The sequence below is a fragment of the Fistularia commersonii genome, chromosome 26 (genome assembly GCF_037954325.1).
Source record: "Fistularia commersonii isolate RoL2024-O1a breed Wild chromosome 26, RoL_Fcom_v1.0, whole genome shotgun sequence".
In the NCBI taxonomy this organism is placed as follows: Eukaryota; Metazoa; Chordata; class Actinopteri; order Syngnathiformes; family Fistulariidae; genus Fistularia; species Fistularia commersonii.
In genome coordinates, this window is record NC_141309.1 from 12,059,079 (window position 1) to 12,076,221 (window position 17,143).

General features: G+C 39.0%; 3 protein-coding genes across 4 annotated transcripts; 1 reads left to right on the top strand and 2 right to left on the bottom strand.

Moving 5' to 3' along the window:
- Window positions 1–57: 57 nt before the first annotated feature.
- LOC147218631 (dual specificity protein phosphatase 26-like) lies at window positions 58–2,933 on the bottom strand. Of its 2 annotated transcripts, none has more exons than XM_086174089.1 (3): window positions 2,534–2,933; window positions 1,837–1,958; window positions 58–1,158 (listed from the first exon to the last, which is right to left on the bottom strand). In XM_086174089.1, the coding sequence occupies exons 1-3, from the start codon at window positions 2,710–2,712 to the stop codon at window positions 962–964; spliced, it is 498 nt and encodes a 165-aa protein (XP_086030215.1). In that variant the 5' UTR covers window positions 2,713–2,933; the 3' UTR covers window positions 58–961. The 2 variants fall into 2 exon arrangements, with proteins under 2 accessions (XP_086030215.1, XP_086030214.1); XM_086174088.1 differs by having other exon boundaries at window positions 63–1,158; window positions 1,747–1,958.
- Window positions 2,934–3,839: 906 nt separating this feature from the next.
- On the bottom strand, window positions 3,840–10,664 carry LOC147218632 (uncharacterized). The gene is made up of 6 exons (XM_086174087.1): window positions 10,607–10,664; window positions 10,392–10,519; window positions 9,723–9,842; window positions 9,313–9,534; window positions 8,696–8,965; window positions 3,840–5,452 (listed from the first exon to the last, which is right to left on the bottom strand). The coding sequence occupies exons 4-6, from the start codon at window positions 9,510–9,512 to the stop codon at window positions 5,245–5,247; spliced, it is 678 nt and encodes a 225-aa protein (XP_086030213.1). The 5' UTR covers window positions 9,513–9,534; window positions 9,723–9,842; window positions 10,392–10,519; window positions 10,607–10,664; the 3' UTR covers window positions 3,840–5,244.
- A 491-nt stretch (window positions 10,665–11,155) lies between these two features.
- Window positions 11,156–16,442, top strand: lsm1 (LSM1, U6 small nuclear RNA associated). The gene is made up of 4 exons (XM_086174243.1): window positions 11,156–11,305; window positions 11,447–11,515; window positions 11,672–11,787; window positions 13,435–16,442. Exons 1-4 carry the CDS (start codon window positions 11,260–11,262, stop codon window positions 13,603–13,605), a joined length of 402 nt encoding a protein of 133 aa, XP_086030369.1. The 5' UTR covers window positions 11,156–11,259; the 3' UTR covers window positions 13,606–16,442.
- Window positions 16,443–17,143: the final 701 nt, after the last annotated feature.

Below are 17,143 nucleotides of genomic sequence, written 5' to 3' on the forward strand. Positions count from 1 at the left end.
TGAACTTTGCCTTTCATCCACACAAAGTCTTATTGGTTCTAAACAGTGTTTATTCTGAGTAATGATTGTCTAACAAGCACTTTATGAAACTGCATTACATCCATGTACAAGTCTTTTTTTCCACACTATACAAAAATCTGCTAATGGTTATAATTTCTTAATGTGTCAGGTCTAATATATGCAGTTTCTGGATCCAGTACACACATCCAGGTACAACTCTGTGATGTTGGGTTTAAAAAAAGGACAAAAAAAACTGCAGGGAACAGCAAACGCTGACGCATTTATGATTTTAATATGATTTGAATGAGCAGCATTGAACAGGATTTGAAACACACGAATAACAAAAAAATGGTTTTCTTGTCTTCTCTGTATTTTAAGAATGTGACTTTCTATTTCCAAACAATTTTCTTGTGATGTTTGACATATTTCAGCATTTTCTTTCTTAATTGTTAAATAACCTTTCACTAATTTTGAGATAATGAACACACGGTGGTTATATAAATCAGTGATTTTCTGTGACAAAAATGACAAAACACGGTATTCCAGTAAATCATCAGTACTTTGTTTGTTTAAACCACACAGTAGATAAGACTGCAAACAGTACCTACATTTCTAACATGTTGAGCCTCGTAAAACAAAACAAAGATTGCCTGTGCTCACAGTGTGGATTTTTTACTGCTACAGAAAATGATTCAGTGAATCATATAACATATAAGCTGATAAAAATGTAGGTGATTACTAACAGCTGCGTGAAATGCATGTTTAACTATGAACTATATTATGAATATGTGGAGAAATGTAATGTTTTTTTTCTCCCCTATATTTTGGGTTCCAAAGAACATGAGCAGTCGCTGTGAAATAAACACAACACAAACTTAAAACAAAAAAAAGGAAATTACTTAACTGATGACAGTCAAATCATCTGATCAGTTCGTCTGCATAACACACTATATATCAGCCCTCAGTGATGTTTGCCAAAAAGTTGGCCGTCTAATCGGATAAGCTGGCGAAGAAAACCTCGATTGGGGAGAACACCTCTGTTTTCTTTCACAACACAAATAGCCTCCACGAGGGTCAGGTTCTGCTTCAGCATCAGGTAGGCCAAGACCAGGGTGGCAGACCGGCTCACTCCTACATGACAGTGCACCAGCACTTTGCCTATTAAAACATAGGTTGAGAGGTTTAACTGCAACAGTTATTTCACCAGTTGGTTATCAACTGTGTAATGAATAAGAATAGAATAAGAATAAAAACAACTTTATCAATCCCGAAGGAAATTGTTGTGCCAGAGTTACAAGAAAAATATAATAATAATAAATAATAGTTGAAAATTGTATAGAGTAAAAAAAAAAAGGGAGAAGGAATTACCAGATACTTAGTTTTAGCATGTGTGTCGCTATTCGTTTGTGTCCTACTCTTGTCCTTTATCAACTACTCAACTTTATCAACTATATATTTATTATTACGATGTTTACTTTGATAATCAAACAACTAGTTTAAATCAATTTTTAGGAGGTCCCCATTTTGGCCATGCATTTGTACATTTCTGTCTTCCTTTACCTTCCTGACAGTAAATTGGATAGCTTAGAGCAAAGGTCAATTGAGGATGTCAATTAGGATTTGGGAAATACCAGCTCACCCGTACAAATAAAGAGACTGACAAACTTTTCCAAAAATGTCTGCCTATTTTCTGTTTGTATATTTTGTCTGTTTGTTCTGTAGTCATTTCATCTTCCCCCTCCTCACCTCCTCTTTTGAGGGCCATGTGAATAAAGTCTGCTGCTGCCTGGAAATTGACGCTCATGTCAAAGCCACAAGAGTCCTGAGCTTCTATACCCATGTAGGAGATCCTCAGGCCCACATAGATATCTCGCTGTCCTCTGTGGTTACTGTGAGCTGCATTCAGAACATGAGTGATTTGATGGGCAGCTAGATCAGCCTGGTTCTCTGCACTATGTCTGAGGAAAAAAACAAACAAACATTGCATTGGTATTTGTTGACTATGTGGTTGCAAGAGTTTAAAGATGAAGCACAGGCAAGCAATGGATCTATAAATTACGGTCAGGAATTGAAGGAGCACTTCGAATGTGTGAGTTTGTCGTTTGAGAAATCAGATATTCTTTCCCGATGGCAATCATTTGATACACTGTAAGCTGTATGTGACAACTTTTCTGAATGTGGAATTCAACCGGCGGGGTCAAGTTACCATGCGAGCCTGATTTATGATTAGTTCAACTTTCATCAATTGGACTGCGCTCAAACTAGATTATATGAAAGTCGCAGAATATTTGGAGAGTAACCCAAGCCACTTTACGATTGTCCTCACGTAGCAGTTCGTAATCTATTTTTATCCTTCTACTGCTGTTGAGTCTGTCCTTTTTAATGAATCTATTTGTATTTATTTTTATTTGTATTGTTTAATGTATTTTGCTACCTTCTTCTGCCCTTTGCCGCCGCGTTTCTCAAATTTCCCCCCTGTGAATCATTAAAGTATTATCTTATCTTATCTTGTCTTAACAGAAGCGATACTTACTGGTCCCCAATATAAATCCTCAGCCACACTTCGTCCGCATGGCTGATGATGGTTTTGCCAGTAAACAGGAGTTTCTCCAAATCCAACACTGCTAAGCCAGGTGAACTCAGGTCAATTTCCACTTTACGAACAGGAACTTGGTCATTCCAGGACGCAGGAAGTTTTGATTTAGATGACATTGCTTCTCCTGTCAAGGGTTCATCAGTCTTCTGGGGTGAAAATTTCTAAACTGAGTTAACTCCCTTCAAAATATTCAGACATAAAAGTAAAAAAATAAACCAAAAGTATTTGATGCATGTTGACACATCTTCTTTTCTAACAAAGACTTAGACGTAGATTTGCCTCTGACTGAAGTGATGAGTTTTCTCAAGCAGGGCACCGTAACAAGAGCATCAAATGGCGCCGGGTATAGACTGCCTCTGCATATTTTACTTTCAAGTGTTGTTAGTCCATTTGCCCTCCATTACAAATCAAGAGCTCCAGGCTTGAGGAGGGGTCAGTGTTGCGCTTTTGCATCAAAATAGCTGTCTATTTAAAGATTAGAATGCGAGCTTGCAAATGACGGTGAGTGGACCTACACAGATCATTCTGCCCAACACTATTTTCTGTTCATAGTAAATATGAGTAGAAAAATCTTGATTAAAAAAAACAAATGCAATAAGTCTTTTATGAATGTACTACAGTTTCACTTATTTCAGACAGCCCCAATCGACTCCAGTACTCAAGTAAAGAATAATTTCCTCACATGTGAAAAATATCACATTTAATTCTGAGGCATTTCCATGCTTTTGATAGTAGATCAGGTGAATATTACCACCTTGTGTCGGAAGCATACATTGACATATGAAATGAAACACTTGTGCTCCATCCAATTAGAAATGAACGGCACAGGAACTAAAGCTATATAACAGATGATTTTCCATGCAAAGCTTGTCATTTTTTTTTCGCCCATAACTATGTATAAACAATTCCAGCATCTGACACACTTGTTTTGAAACTTGAATTTTCATGAATCAGAATCAGGGGTTTGTGATGCAACATGGAATTTTACAAGGACATAAATGATAGGAAAAGCAGAAACAAGGTCCAAATTTTTTTTTTTTTTTTTTTCCAGTCTTTGTCACATTATTGAAAACAGTTTTTTTTGTACTTCTGATTGGACACTTGAAATCTAAAAATAGATTTTATTTCATTTACACACATAGATAATAAAAAAATTAGATGACCTTTATCAAGTAATTTAACTTGTTCTTGTATCTGTCACAATGATTGATCAAGGAGTATAATGCATGGTCTGATTCCCCTGTAAGTGTTGAAGAAGCAATTTTATTCAAAAGATGGGGTAACAAGGACAAATCTTGGGAACTTTTCAATAATTAGCTACAATATCATCCCAATCAAGAGCCCTGGGATATCACAGCTCTGTTCAGTGCATGCAGGGCTGGGAGCACAATTGAAATCAAAAACTGTACCTGCTCCTGCAATAGCATAGAAAAAGGATGGGATATAGAAACAGATATTGTAGAGAATATGAGGGCAAAATTGTAATCATGCAAGGGGGTCATAACCAATGCCTGGTTCACACATTCTACATCTGCATGGCACGGACACTCTTAGTCTTAATTTAGACCATGTCGCTCAAGAGCAGCAGTGCTGCACTCTAGAAATGTTATCAACTATTGGCCATATTGTAATTATATCAGCACAATGCAGTGTTGTTTCAATGCAGGTGTGAAACAATACATGAATACTTACAGTTATTCTCTGTGCAAAAAAAAAATGCTTCAGAGTTTTACAAAGTTGGTTTGAAGGATTATCCAATGTAAAATAAAGTAGGTCCATACAAAGGGAAGCCAAATGAAAACTAAATTCAAAATGCACTCTCAGACAGCTGTTAAGAAAGCCAAATGCCTTAGATCTCTATATATGATGAGGTTAATAGCAGCAGCAGTGCAGAGAGGATGCTGTCTGTGTAAACATCTCAGCCAAGTGAGTCATAAGAGCTCCATGAAGCATCGTAGACACAGCATGTGAGAACCAGGTACTAGGAAATACATGTTCTTAGATGTAGGAACAGAATATAACAGACCCACAGCAACATGACAACATATCTGATTCTTAGTGACAGGTCAGGAAGCAACAGCAGTTACAATGTATCACTGAATGAAGTCTCATGACTCTACCCTGCATAATGCTTGAATTGACAATCAAGACCAAGTCACTGACTGAGGCTGAAAGTCAGTAATGATATGTACAAGCAACAGTTTGCCCTTCGAATACCACCATTTTATTACACTGTTCTTTGGACCTTGACAGTTGAATCAACATTAGATTTCTTGATGGTTGGGGAAAAAAAAAAGGAAAAAACTGCTTAAAGACCAAGTCTAGACCCTCAGAGTCTACGGAAGATCTGGAAGAAAAACAGAGATTTAGTGACCCAAGTGGTTAATCGGGTCCAGTTCAGAAGGCTTTCTTCTCAAGTTGGTCAAGAATCGCCTGAATCTTCTGTACAGCCTCTTTTCGGGCTTGCCGGACATTTTCTTGTCCCCGAGTCTCCACAGAGTCCAGCTCCAATAACTCTTTGGTCAGCAGTTCCTCCAGACACCGGTAACTCTTATCAATTTTTTTGCCAACAAATTCATCAACATCTTCCTGAAGCAGAAGCACTCTGGCCATGACATGTTGGACTCGAGCTAAACCAGGGTTTTCACTCAGGGGCTGAGGTCCCACTTGGCCTGGAACTTGGGATGGCACAGAGGGCGGGGGCTCACCTTGTGAGGGATTTGGCTCAACTCTTCCAGTTTTGCTGTAAATTTGGGGAGGTGAACTGAATTCTGTAGGTTTCCCATTTGTGGGATTTTGAGACGAAACTGCCCTTGGTTTTGGACCCACTGGTGGAGCACGCTGCTGTTGTTGGTCCTGGAAAGACACAACACACAAGAATGTACATCATGTTTCTGATTAATCAAAAGTGAACCCTTTAAGTTATACAACTAAAAAGTAATTTAATATTATGGTATACAAGAGATAAGCAAATGTCTGACCCCTGTGTCTAGGTCATGTGTGCCAATGTACCAAAAACAGCAGCAGAGATCACAAAAGCAGCCTGTCCCTCTACTGGACGGAGAATTTCTCAAAAATTGCATGATGAAAGTTTGCAAGATTGTACGCCCCGATAAAAGACTGAGCAGAGACTGAGAATGAGTCTGAACAGAAACACTGTTGCCGATTGTGTACATGAGCTTGCCACCAATCTACAACAACAGCAGATAGGAAAGAGAAAAAATTTAATCGCATACTCCCTTGCTGTGGACGAGAGCAACGACACTTCTGAAACTGTGCAGCTGTCGAATTTTATCTGTGGAGCGGACTCAGCTTTCTGCGTAACAGAGGAACTTTTGGGGTTAAGATCAATACATGGCACAACTACGGCAAAGGATATCTTTGAAGCGGTATGCGGATGCGTAAATGAAATGGCCCTGCCTTGGGGAAAACTTGTGGCGCTGACAGCCGATGGAGCACCCACAACATGCGGTGAAAAGGATGGACTGGTGGGCAAAGCCTTGACAAGGGAACATGTAATGAGCACCATAACACAAGCAGTTAACTTCATAAAAGCCAAAGGATTAAATCACCGCCAGTTTAAGTCTTTTTTTGGAGGAGTTGGGTTCAGAATATGGTGATTTGCCTTATAACACAGAAGCGCGATGGCTAAGCCAAGGAAAAGTGCTGAAAAGATGTTTCGAGATGCGTGAGGAGATTTGTCAGTTCATGAAAAGTAAAGGGAAAGACATGACAGAGCTCCGGGATGAAAAGCTGCTGTGTGAGTTGGCGTTTCTGTGTGACATTATGAGCCATCTCAATGTGCTCAACCTGCAGCTTCATGGGTAGGACCACGCAGCCACAGACATGCACGCTGCAGTGAGCTTTTAAAACCAAGCTGCGCCTGTGGGAGACGTAGATGCTGCAAGGAAACAGGAGCCATTTTCCATGCTGCTAAACCATGAAAGAGCAAGTCTCTACCAGTGTTTTCCCAAGTGCACAGCTTTCTGAAAAACCCTGAATACTTGCATCCGACTTTACGAGGCGATTTGCAGATTTTGACACACAAAAAAGCAGGCTTAACTGCTTAGTAATCCATTCACTGCAGATGTGGAAAGGGCTCCAACCAACCTGCAATCGGAGCTCATTGAACTCTAGTGTAGTGACATGTATCAAAGCTAAGTATGACTCAGTGGGAACTGCACAGTTTCCATGTTTCATCCCCAACACAACACCTCATCAGCATACTGCAGCTGCTCACATTCTCTGTTTGGCAGCACATACCAGTGTGAATAACTGTTCTCTGTGATGAAGATAAATAAAACATGGAGTCATCTTACTGATGAACACCTTCACTCAATCCTGAGGATTTCCTCAGCTCAGAGCCTAACCTCAGACATTGATGAACTTGCATCCAAGAAGAGGTACCAAGTATCTGGCTTAGACTAAAGTGCATTACAGAGCACCAAACTAATCTTGAATATATGTTTCCCTTGTACTTTTTTCTTGGAAGAAACAATTTTTCTTTGAGAAAAATTGTTTCTTTGTTTTTTTTGTTGGTCTGTGGAAAAAAAAAAAAATCACTTGAGATTACTCGGGAAAAGCTGCTTATTGAGCCATAAGAAATAAATCCAACATATTTTTCCTGTATTTCATGTTTAATGTTTATAGGCAAGGACTTATGAGCTTTATCAGTTCCAGGTTCAAGTTTCTGGCTTAGACTAGAGAGCACCAGAGAGAGGAAACGGAGCTGTAATATGTTTCTTTTTTGTACTTTTTATCTTGCTACCCCAAGGCATGTTGGATTTTTCTTTAAAGGAAATTCTTTTTTTTTTGTTGCGGAAAAATGTTTTCTTAAGAAATTACCCTTGAAATCCTGCAGATAGAGCCATTAGAAGTTGTTGCAACTGATTTTTGATTTATTAAATGATTAATGTTGCTTTAAAAGATAATACATTTAAAGCTTTGTTAGTTTCACAGTAAATATGTGCAATAAGTTTACTTAACAATTTTTTCAATAAACATTGAACCACTGTGGCCAGACTTGTACTGATTTTTAAATTTTGTCCCACTGTGTATTTGAATTTAACACCCCTGGTTTAGACTTTTTGTCAAATTCAACCTCCAATACTCTATACAGAATTCTCTAAAATGTACTATGCATTGCAACTAAGTACTATGCATTATTCTGATTCTCGCACGAAGTGAAAAACCTTCTGTGTCTTGGGTTGAATAAAAGAAACATCAGTAGCATGGGTTCATGTAAAAATGGTTTATGATCTAACATGCTGACATCTAGCCTCTTTTCTAATTTTTTCAACATCGTCTTTTGCAATTATCAAAAGTATATTCTGCTTTTTGTCACTGATGTCACTGAATAGTGCCCCATGTGTGGAAAGTGAAATTGCCTGTGATGCTTGCAAGGTATTCTCAAAAATCTAACAAACTACGTGGGAATAGCCTCTGGAAAGAAGAGACACACTTAAGGCTTTTTTTTCCCCCCAGTCTGAAGAAGCAATTTTCAAAATGAAGCGAAAACCATGACATAACCTGTATTGCTTCATCAGTACAACAATTAAGGTGCCCTTTTGGATTTTAACCCAAAAATAAAAATAAGTGCAGTGAGAATTGATTGCCTGTGAGAACTACACCTCACACCCCAAACTAATATCTTCCCACAGCAACAGTAAGAGGAATCTTAGATTCTCTTGACTCTGAGATTAAGACCTCTGAGCTGCTCCACTGAGTGCTTAGCACTGGAAATTTTTCTGGAATTTTTTAGTAGCGTCTAATAGCATGTGGTGAAACAGTTATACGTCACCTACACATGAACTTAGAATTATGTTAAAAAGGATAGTTGTGTTACTTGGGGTGTTATGAAGTGCTATATATCCAGGCCAAACGTCAGCCCTGATATTGGGAACCATTAAATTTTACTTCATAACAATTTTCCAGTACCTTGTTACTTTTTAAAGTTTATAATTACCAGAAGTTGTATTAAGAACAGCTGTTGATTCTTTATCTTAGCCTGTCTTTTTATCTTTGTTGATAAATAATAAAGAAAACCTTACTAAGAGAGATCGTTCCAGAATCCCAGGTGAAACAGCTTCAGGTTCATACCTTTGGTTGGTAAGGTGGTGGCGCACCAGTTCCAGTTCCCGGCCATGCTGGAGGATGTGGTGGACGGACAGGATTCCCATAGTGGTTTTGTGGGGGCTGTTGGCCTGGCTGCCATTGTTGCTGTGCCGGTGCATATGCACCCGAGTGCACCCAAGCTTCAGTCTGAGGGCTGGGATGCAGAGACTGGCTTGTGGGATAAGGTGCATTTGGGGACATTGTGTGACCACCATCATTGTAGTGAGGATATGGTCCAGGAGTATATCCAGGACCCTGAAATCAAAAAAGAAAATTAGCAAAACAAAAACCTATTTCTTAGTCTTCAACTACCTACATTGTCATTCAGTTTACAGCGACTGTATAAGAACCAAATTTCACCACAATTTTAAAGATACATCTGTAAATCGAGAATATTCAGCGACAGAGTTGTATAACATATAACAGTAGCCTGTTGAGTGAACAGGCGAGCAAAATAAGTTACCGTCATTGAAAATGTAGGGGTGTACAGAGAACAGATATTATTTTGAAGTTGAGGTGCATCTTGTTGTCATTTTAAAGGTAATTCCAGCACATATAGAATAAATCAGAAGCTATTCTTTTCCATACTGGATTAATCTTACCCCTTGACAGTGTGGCCCAGGGTAATGATGTTGAGAATGCGGCTGCCCAGATGGCCCACTGCTTTGCTCTGCTGGACAGGCCTGACTGGGATAAGGACCTGGAGTTTGTCTCTGGGGGTCAGCACAGTAGAACTGGTTGGGTGGGTGGAAACCACCTGTTGAATATTGACCTTGTACTGGGCTGTATACACCGTGGCCATTTGGATAACCTCCTGGCATTACCTTTAGGAGAAACAAAGGTGAGAATGCTCTCAGAAAGTAATTATCACAGGATTGATTATTCAGACCAAATAAACTTTCTGATTTAAAATGGAAAGGAGACAGCGCCTAGGAGATTTTAGACAATTGACACATTAACTTCTATGTCCTTGTACTTGGAGAGACAGATTTTGTGGTATAATGAGCTGTACCTGTGGGTTGTATTGTGGCTGAACATCTGACCCCGAGGGATAAGTAGTTGCATAGTGACCAGTGGAATGAGACTGAGGATACCAGTAGTGGGGGGGATACCCAGGATATTGAGGAGCATCCTGAAAACAAAGAATCACACACACTTTCAATTTTTACAACAGATCAGACCAAGGGGGACTTCTTACAACATTCTAAGGTTATCTGTCCAACTCACCAGCAAATGCAAAGAGGGCTAAAAAGACCATGCTTTCCGCATCACTTACTGCATTTCCAATAGGGTGCATTAAGTAAATAAACATTCGCGCTGAAGAATTTATCACCTGCTGAACCAGCTTTTGTTAGAAGCAGGGAATACCATACAACATTAACCCAACAGTGAAGAGGCCGTTGAGAATATTTGGGGGGAAACAGGGTGACATTGTCACGTCGAGTTAAACACGACAGACTACAAACTCGGGCAACGTCTTATTCAACTAGCAGGGTAGCGCAAACTATTACATAACGAGAGCTAGCTTACAACTAGCATAAAAGGAGCTATGCGTAAGCTAGGTGGAAAACTATTTACTTAAAACTAAAATGTGGGTCGTTTTGTGAAGCAAGGGTAAACCGAAACTCATCAGAAAAAATAAAAACAGTGGAGTATGTCTCAACTCTTCGAGGTGACTTACCATACTGTTATTGCAGTTCTCGTAATTATTTTTCGGGTTGCAATTCGAGGGCCAGCTCGATCTTAGATTTGACTGCATTTGACGACGATGCGCCAGCTAAGCCAGTTCCCCGGCAGCCGTCCTGTCACCTGCCATCGCAAAAAACCGCTCTTCAACAAACCTACCGCTACCTGTATATTCGACTTCAACTATCGCAAACTTAACAACAGTGTTACCTGCTACTGAGACATCGAAGAAGGCTTGTTTCGAGCCAGAGAATAAGTGAATGACACTGAGCTGGCGCAATTCCGCCCTGTCCCTTTAATGAGCGGGGCGGGTTAGAGGTAAGAGGTCTCACTCTGATGCTGTTTGTGTCGGACAACACGTACGACATAATGGAGCGTGTCGTGTGCGGATCTGCTTCTTTTTGTGCCAAAATAACCCCTTCCTGATTAACTGAAATAAACCGCCTCGTTTCAACTGCATTGCGTTTGTTATTAGTCTGTCATAAGCCACAGTTATAATGACACTTCCAATATCGATATGAATGACTGTTTTCTATACAAGTCCCCCGGTGGGCGAACGATTCCTACCAATATGAAACATTTGCCGAGATGTTATTAAACATTAAATAATGTTCGAATATGCATATAGAGATGGATCGTTGAGAAGAAGCCCAGATATAATATAAAATGTGTGACGTTTTACCGCCAAACTGCAGAGGGTCACGGCGCCTAAAGAGTTAATCGGCAACCGGAAGTTTACGCTCGGCGTCTATAAAGATACTTCCTCCACTTCCTTTATTTCGGGCGAAACAATTCGTAAAACATCCATGGCTTGATGTTACGTTACCACGACGTAAACAGTGGGAAATTCATAGTAGACAAAGATGAACTACGTGCCGGGGACAGCGAGTCTGATAGACGACATCGATAGTAAGTTGAGAAGCAGAATCGTGGTCGTCGTGTTTGTGAGTTTTAGCTTCCAGAGGGGGCATCGTGTCTGGTGGCTGCGGGGTCGTTAGGGACACCTCAGCGCTGACAATTCAACACACTTGTGTTTCTTTCATTCTGCAGAGAAACACCTGGTGCTGCTCCGAGATGGAAGAACACTTATCGGATTTCTTAGAAGCGTTGATCAATTCGGTACCGTTTCCTTTCAATACCACACACACACACACATACACACACACACACTTGGCTTCACTTGCGAGCTTCAAAACACAAGCCCACATACATTTATTTAACGCCCATCGAGTTGTACCCGTTAATTTATTTTTTATTGTTCTCTTGTCCCCACAGCTAATTTAGTTTTTCATCAGACAGTTGAGCGCATTCACGTGGGTAAGAAGTTTGGTGACATTCCCAGAGGAATCTTCATCGTGAGAGGAGAAAATGTCGTTCTCCTCGGGGAAATAGTAAGTGTGCAAGTCCTCACTTTGACGAATATCAGATTTATTGGAGGTCTGTGTTAACAAGGGTGTTAAATCATTATTCATTTGTAAGTAACTAATATACATTACATATTGCACCTCCTCTTATATCATTTGATTCACTTTTATTTTGACATTTTACTTAGTGCTCATTCTTGATCAAGATGTTTCCTTACAGCCCTGTGGCCAAGGCTGAACTGAAAATTTGGTTTGGCCTAATCGTATAGATATTATAGATATGACTGCCAATTTGTGTGCCCAACTATCAACCAAACAGCCAAAACATAATTGCCTCGCATTTTATCACTCCATTAACTTCACTATTCATATGCATCCATTAGTGTTGGTGGAACTGGAAGTGAGCATTGTGTTCATGAGTTCCTTTACTTGGACCAGCTTCATCCCAGAAGGGATTCACATTGGGACATGCTCCAACCCAATTGTTCAGTCATTGGGTTAGATGTTTCTCTGTGTGCTGCATGTAACAATTTTTACAAGGTTTGGAAGAACTTAAAAATTAGAGGGATACCTCCCAACCATCAGTGCAGAATAAGAGGTCAACATTATGAATTAGTTAATATAAAATAATAGATCAAATAGAATTGCATGTGGGTTGATTTGAAACATTTGACCAATTTTGTCTGAAACAAAAATCCGATTTGTTGTCATTAATCCCCACTATACAGTACTGCTTTATTTGTATAACAAAGTATTCTCGATGCTCATTGCACAAAAAACAAATGCATAAAGGTATGGATGGAATATCAGCAACAGAATTCCACCAAGTCATCCTCCAGTCACAGTGACACAGGCCAATGGTGTGGCCGTGTACATCTGGTTTTGTTAATTTGATGCTGGAGAAATGTTGTAAATCAGGACTGTCAAACTCATTTTGGTCCGGGGGCCACATATGGCCTCATTTGATATCAAAGGGGCTGGACCAGTAAAACCATTACCGAGAAGTAACTTTAAGTCCAATTTTTTCCTTTTGTTTTAGTGTAAAGGAGGTAAACAGGTTAACAGGTAGAGTAAAGGAGGTAAAAAAGTAAAAATCTTTATATTTATATTAAACTGTTCCTCCAAGAAATACATGATGAATTAATTTGAAAAATGAACATTAAAAAAGAATTGATGAAATTACACCCTAAAAATATTGAGCTGCAAGAGAAAATCTTGTCATTGTGGGAAAATTTGCCACTAGAATGTATTAGAAAGTTGATTGGTAGCATGTATAAGAGGAGGTATAATATTTACAAGGCCAATTTTTGTTTTTTTCTTAAACCCACGGTATAAAACCCCCAGATGCATCTGAGGAAAAAACACGCAGGCCCCACTAACACAAAGATTTGATTTCAGGCAGGGGGCCGTGAAAATATTGTTCCGAGGGCTAGTCTGGAACCTATGTTGTAAATGGTATTTGAGCAAATTCCGGGTTCAATTTTTTAATACCCATGTTACAAATATTTGATCAAATCATCTGATGTTATAGTGGGCTGAAGGTGGACTAGTTTGTTTCACTCCACTTTTCTCACTGGTTCATTGATGTATAGCATCCACAACCATTTGAACTTTGTGTATTGTGATGGATGGATGAGTATATATAAAGAATGAGATGTAAATCTTTCCCTGCAGGATGTGGATAAACCTTGTGATACAGTCCTCCAGCAGGTGTCTATTGAAGAAATTCTGGAGGAACAAAGGATGAAGCAGCAAGCCAAACAGGAGACGGAGAAAGTCAAGATGCAGGTCCTAAAAGACAGAGGCCTTTCTATCCCTAAAGCTGATAACTTGGATGAATACTGACGACATCATTATTTCATGAGCTTTCTTTTCAGTTTGTATCAGACTGAGCTATTTGTTAAAAATGAGAGAATGCTTGTGTTTCAGGGGCACAAGACACCATCATGCTGGGTCTGTACTGTGTGAATTTCATTTGAAAAAAAAAAAATAGCATCTCTCCAGTTTGCAGATCATGGCTGCAACGTAATGTATGTCTTAATGATGACTTAGCAGTTATTTTACAGAAGCACTTTGGGTCACTCTTTTTAAGCGCAAGTGTTTTTATTTGGAGATTGGCCTGCTGTTGACAAATTACTGGCTCTGCTCCATTAAAGTTTTTTTTTTTATATATATCATGGACTCTTTGTCTGGGGAAAAATGTGTTGCCATTCCTTTTACTATTTTTCTCGAGCAATAGCCATAGAACAACATTAGTCTGAAATCCCCCATCAGGCATCACTCCTGGATCCAGTTGGTGGCGCCCCAGACCCACATAAATGTTGCTCGGTGACAATTTGTTATCCCATCAAAGCTATTGAGGAAAGCCTATCATTCATTCGCTGCAATTACTTAGGCATGAGTTGGCCAAGGGTCAGTCTCTGTCCTTTTGATTGGGAAAGAAAAATATCACCTACCCAAATCAGACAATAACTATTTCATGATCCAGGCTAAAGATGTTTATCAGCTGAACAGGGCAATTGCATGTTTAATTCCTGAGTTTAAATATTGAATCATACTGTGAGCAAAACACTCAAAATCATATTCGTAATTCTAACTTTGTTACTGTTAAATATGTCAAAGCCTTTTTGAGTAGTTTATCAATGTGTAAACAAGCTCAGTTTGTTCTAAGTACAGGACCATGTTTGTTTCATAGCTTTTATAAAGAATGTCAGTTTAAGAACATAACTAAATATATAACCTTAAAATATGTGAGAAAATCTGACTAATTGTTGCTGTCAAAGTAGTGCAGTGCATTATTTGAACTCAGGTGGCAGTATGAAGTGGAATCTAAATGACACAGAGTACATTTACCTTGAAATTTTACTTTTTAACAAAGTAAATTCAGTGGTGTACCATTCATCAGCCAGCATTCAGGAACCGAATTCAGCCTCAATCAACTTCAGTTATTATTTGACAAAACTACTGAGCCTAACCCCGGTCAAAGTTTGCTGTACTGCCCAGGCACGACTTACTCACAGTCTACTACAGGACCATGCTGCTTCTGTACTACAGGGAGAAAAAAATGCTGCATGGTTGACAAATGCCAGCAGGCGAGTATATCTGCATAGCATTCCCAAGATCCAACCCTGTAGGAGAGGGTCATTAATATTAATGTGGGGGGCACAAAATGCCCTGTTCATTTCTGGGCTCAGCAGAGAGGAAGTAAAGCTATATTGAAAAAATGTATAGTATTTGGCATTTAAAACCACAAATATTCCTTCTCATGGATATTACTGCTGAAGTTTAAAGTATCGAAAAAAATCAACATTTAATCCCAAACAAAGCACACCATTCATTACAGCACGAATTAATCAACTTTGATGAAAAATTCAGTATGATAGATTATAAAGTATAATTTAAAAGGCTATATACAATTAGTCTCTGCCCTTCAGAGTTGTGAGTCCAGTTGTTTACATCAACAAATTCAAGACAGACAGACCTATAGTTTTTGCACGACCTGCAAGTCCCTGGCAACAGATGTGCTGAACAGACAACTATAATACAACTTAAAAAGTTATGAACTGATGATGGTGAGTAAACATAATTTACTGTATGAATACCACTTACCCCAGTCACGGTTCTAGTTTCACTTGATGAGGCCTTTCAGAGTATATTTGTTTGGGCAATAGGTAATATAAATCACCTTTCAGAATGACTGTAAAGTGTGTATACTTTGAACGCTGTTTTTGGTCTCTTTATAACCCTTTTTTGTTACCACTTGCCGTTTTCCCCACAAGCTACAACAGAGAACTTTAAAAAAAAAAAGTAATTTAGCCAGGCTTCTTACGAGTCTGCTGATGTAATGCTTTTCGTAGCACAAATATGGTGATGTGTTGGGGGATAAAACAGTAAGATTTCCCAATTCTAGGAAACCAAGAAAATGCTAAGCTACCTAAACTACCTTTTAAGTCAAAAAATGTGAAACACTGGTCAAATACTGAGTATGCCCAGGTATTTGGAAACGCATATGATTCAGGTCACAAAAATAAAAAAGAAGGAAAATAAAAATCAGGATATATAAAGACAGATCTGGAGACCTGCATTTTAAGTTTTGAAATGACGCAATGTGAAACACGGTTTAGTTTTACATTTCCTGGAAGAATAGTGTCAGAAATAAGCAGTTTTGGTTATGTTGGTGGGATGTTTAGTGGGAAATCAGCCTATAGTCTGTTCAGATGTAAAAAATGAACTTAAGCAGTCTCTGTTTTGTCACTTTAATTAAGTTAAATGTATTTTAGCAGTTATTGGACATACAAGAACACCATGTTCACCACCAGGTCAGTGAAACTAATAGATCACTACTTGCTCACATTGAATCACCTTCATGGTATATAGCTCCAAGTTCAGTCATTTAATGCAAAGACATAAAAGTGAAGATCTAGATGTTTTATTTCACCCAACGGTGAAAGATGTGTCCAATGAATTTCTTTTGAATATCCTCATTATCTTTGGTTTATCATGGATATTGTAGCACAAGTGAGGTCAAGGCGAAAGTCATTATGTAGATGTGGCTATGAAAAGAGGAAAGAAGTTCGATTTTATTGGCTTATACCCTCAAATAAAAGATCAGTTACACAATGGGTATGACAACATACATTCAAGGAAACTCTATTAGTAACAATAAATTTGTTATAAAAAACAGATAACGGAGTTCAAAGTCATTTGTCAAAGTATCACAGAGGAAGATACTAAGGAAACCGCTCAGCATAATGGATGTCACCTCTCACCCTCCTGCACGCCATGCTGGAATCCTTTCGGAGACCCTTCAGCCAAAGATCGAGACCCCCGAGGAGCGCCGCAGGAGGTCTTTCTACATGGGGCCATCAAACTAAGCAACTCCTCCCTTTTCTGCAGGAAAGAGATCTAATGAAATAACAACACCTATCAAGAGGTGGAGCCACCTTGCAAAAGAATTTCCAATGGGATTTATAAAGTTCCATTGAAAGTGTACACACTTTATGCAGTCATGTACTTATTAATTTGTTGGCGACCTTGTTTACTTTAGTTGTACAGACTAATGATTCTGGTGGCATTTTGTCTCCTTCAGAAAGAGACAGGATCATCAATTTCCACAATGTCTTGATAAAATCGAAATTATATTAACAGCACATATCTTAACTTTCTGTACCGATCTCTGGTGACCACCGCCACCACTGCCAGGAGTCCCACTTTCCATCCAACCCTCTTATTATCCATACTATTTTTATGTGGAAATACAGCATGTGAATGAATACTTCCAGTGCGTGAATTATATTAGCAAAAGGGAATTTCATAGTTTTTTCTCCCCATGGAATCCTTGGGTAGTTTGATCTCATTTGTCACTGCAGTCGAAAAGAGTTGA

Excerpts from the sequence above, each read along its gene's own strand:
- LOC147218631 (XM_086174088.1), bottom strand. The coding sequence starts at position 2,712 with ATGTCATCTAAATCAAAACTTCCTGCGTCCTGGAATGACCAAGTTCCT. Across the intron at positions 1,959-2,533 it reads AGGATTTATATTGGGGACCA|ACATAGTGCAGAGAACCAGG; the intron begins GTAAGTATCGCT and ends TTTTTTCCTCAG. Across the intron at positions 1,159-1,746 it reads CATGGCCCTCAAAAGAGGAG|GCAAAGTGCTGGTGCACTGT; the intron begins GTGAGGAGGGGG and ends ATGTTTTAATAG.
- LOC147218632 (XM_086174087.1), bottom strand. The coding sequence starts at position 9,512 with ATGGCCACGGTGTATACAGCCCAGTACAAGGTCAATATTCAACAGGTG. Across the intron at positions 8,966-9,312 it reads CTGGGCCACACTGTCAAGGG|GGTCCTGGATATACTCCTGG; the intron begins GTAAGATTAATC and ends TTTTGATTTCAG. Across the intron at positions 5,453-8,695 it reads CACCACCTTACCAACCAAAG|GACCAACAACAGCAGCGTGC; the intron begins GTATGAACCTGA and ends GTGTCTTTCCAG.
- lsm1 (XM_086174243.1), top strand. The coding sequence starts at position 11,260 with ATGAACTACGTGCCGGGGACAGCGAGTCTGATAGACGACATCGATA. Across the intron at positions 11,306-11,446 it reads TCTGATAGACGACATCGATA|AGAAACACCTGGTGCTGCTC; the intron begins GTAAGTTGAGAA and ends TTCATTCTGCAG. Across the intron at positions 11,788-13,434 it reads TCGTTCTCCTCGGGGAAATA|GATGTGGATAAACCTTGTGA; the intron begins GTAAGTGTGCAA and ends CTTTCCCTGCAG.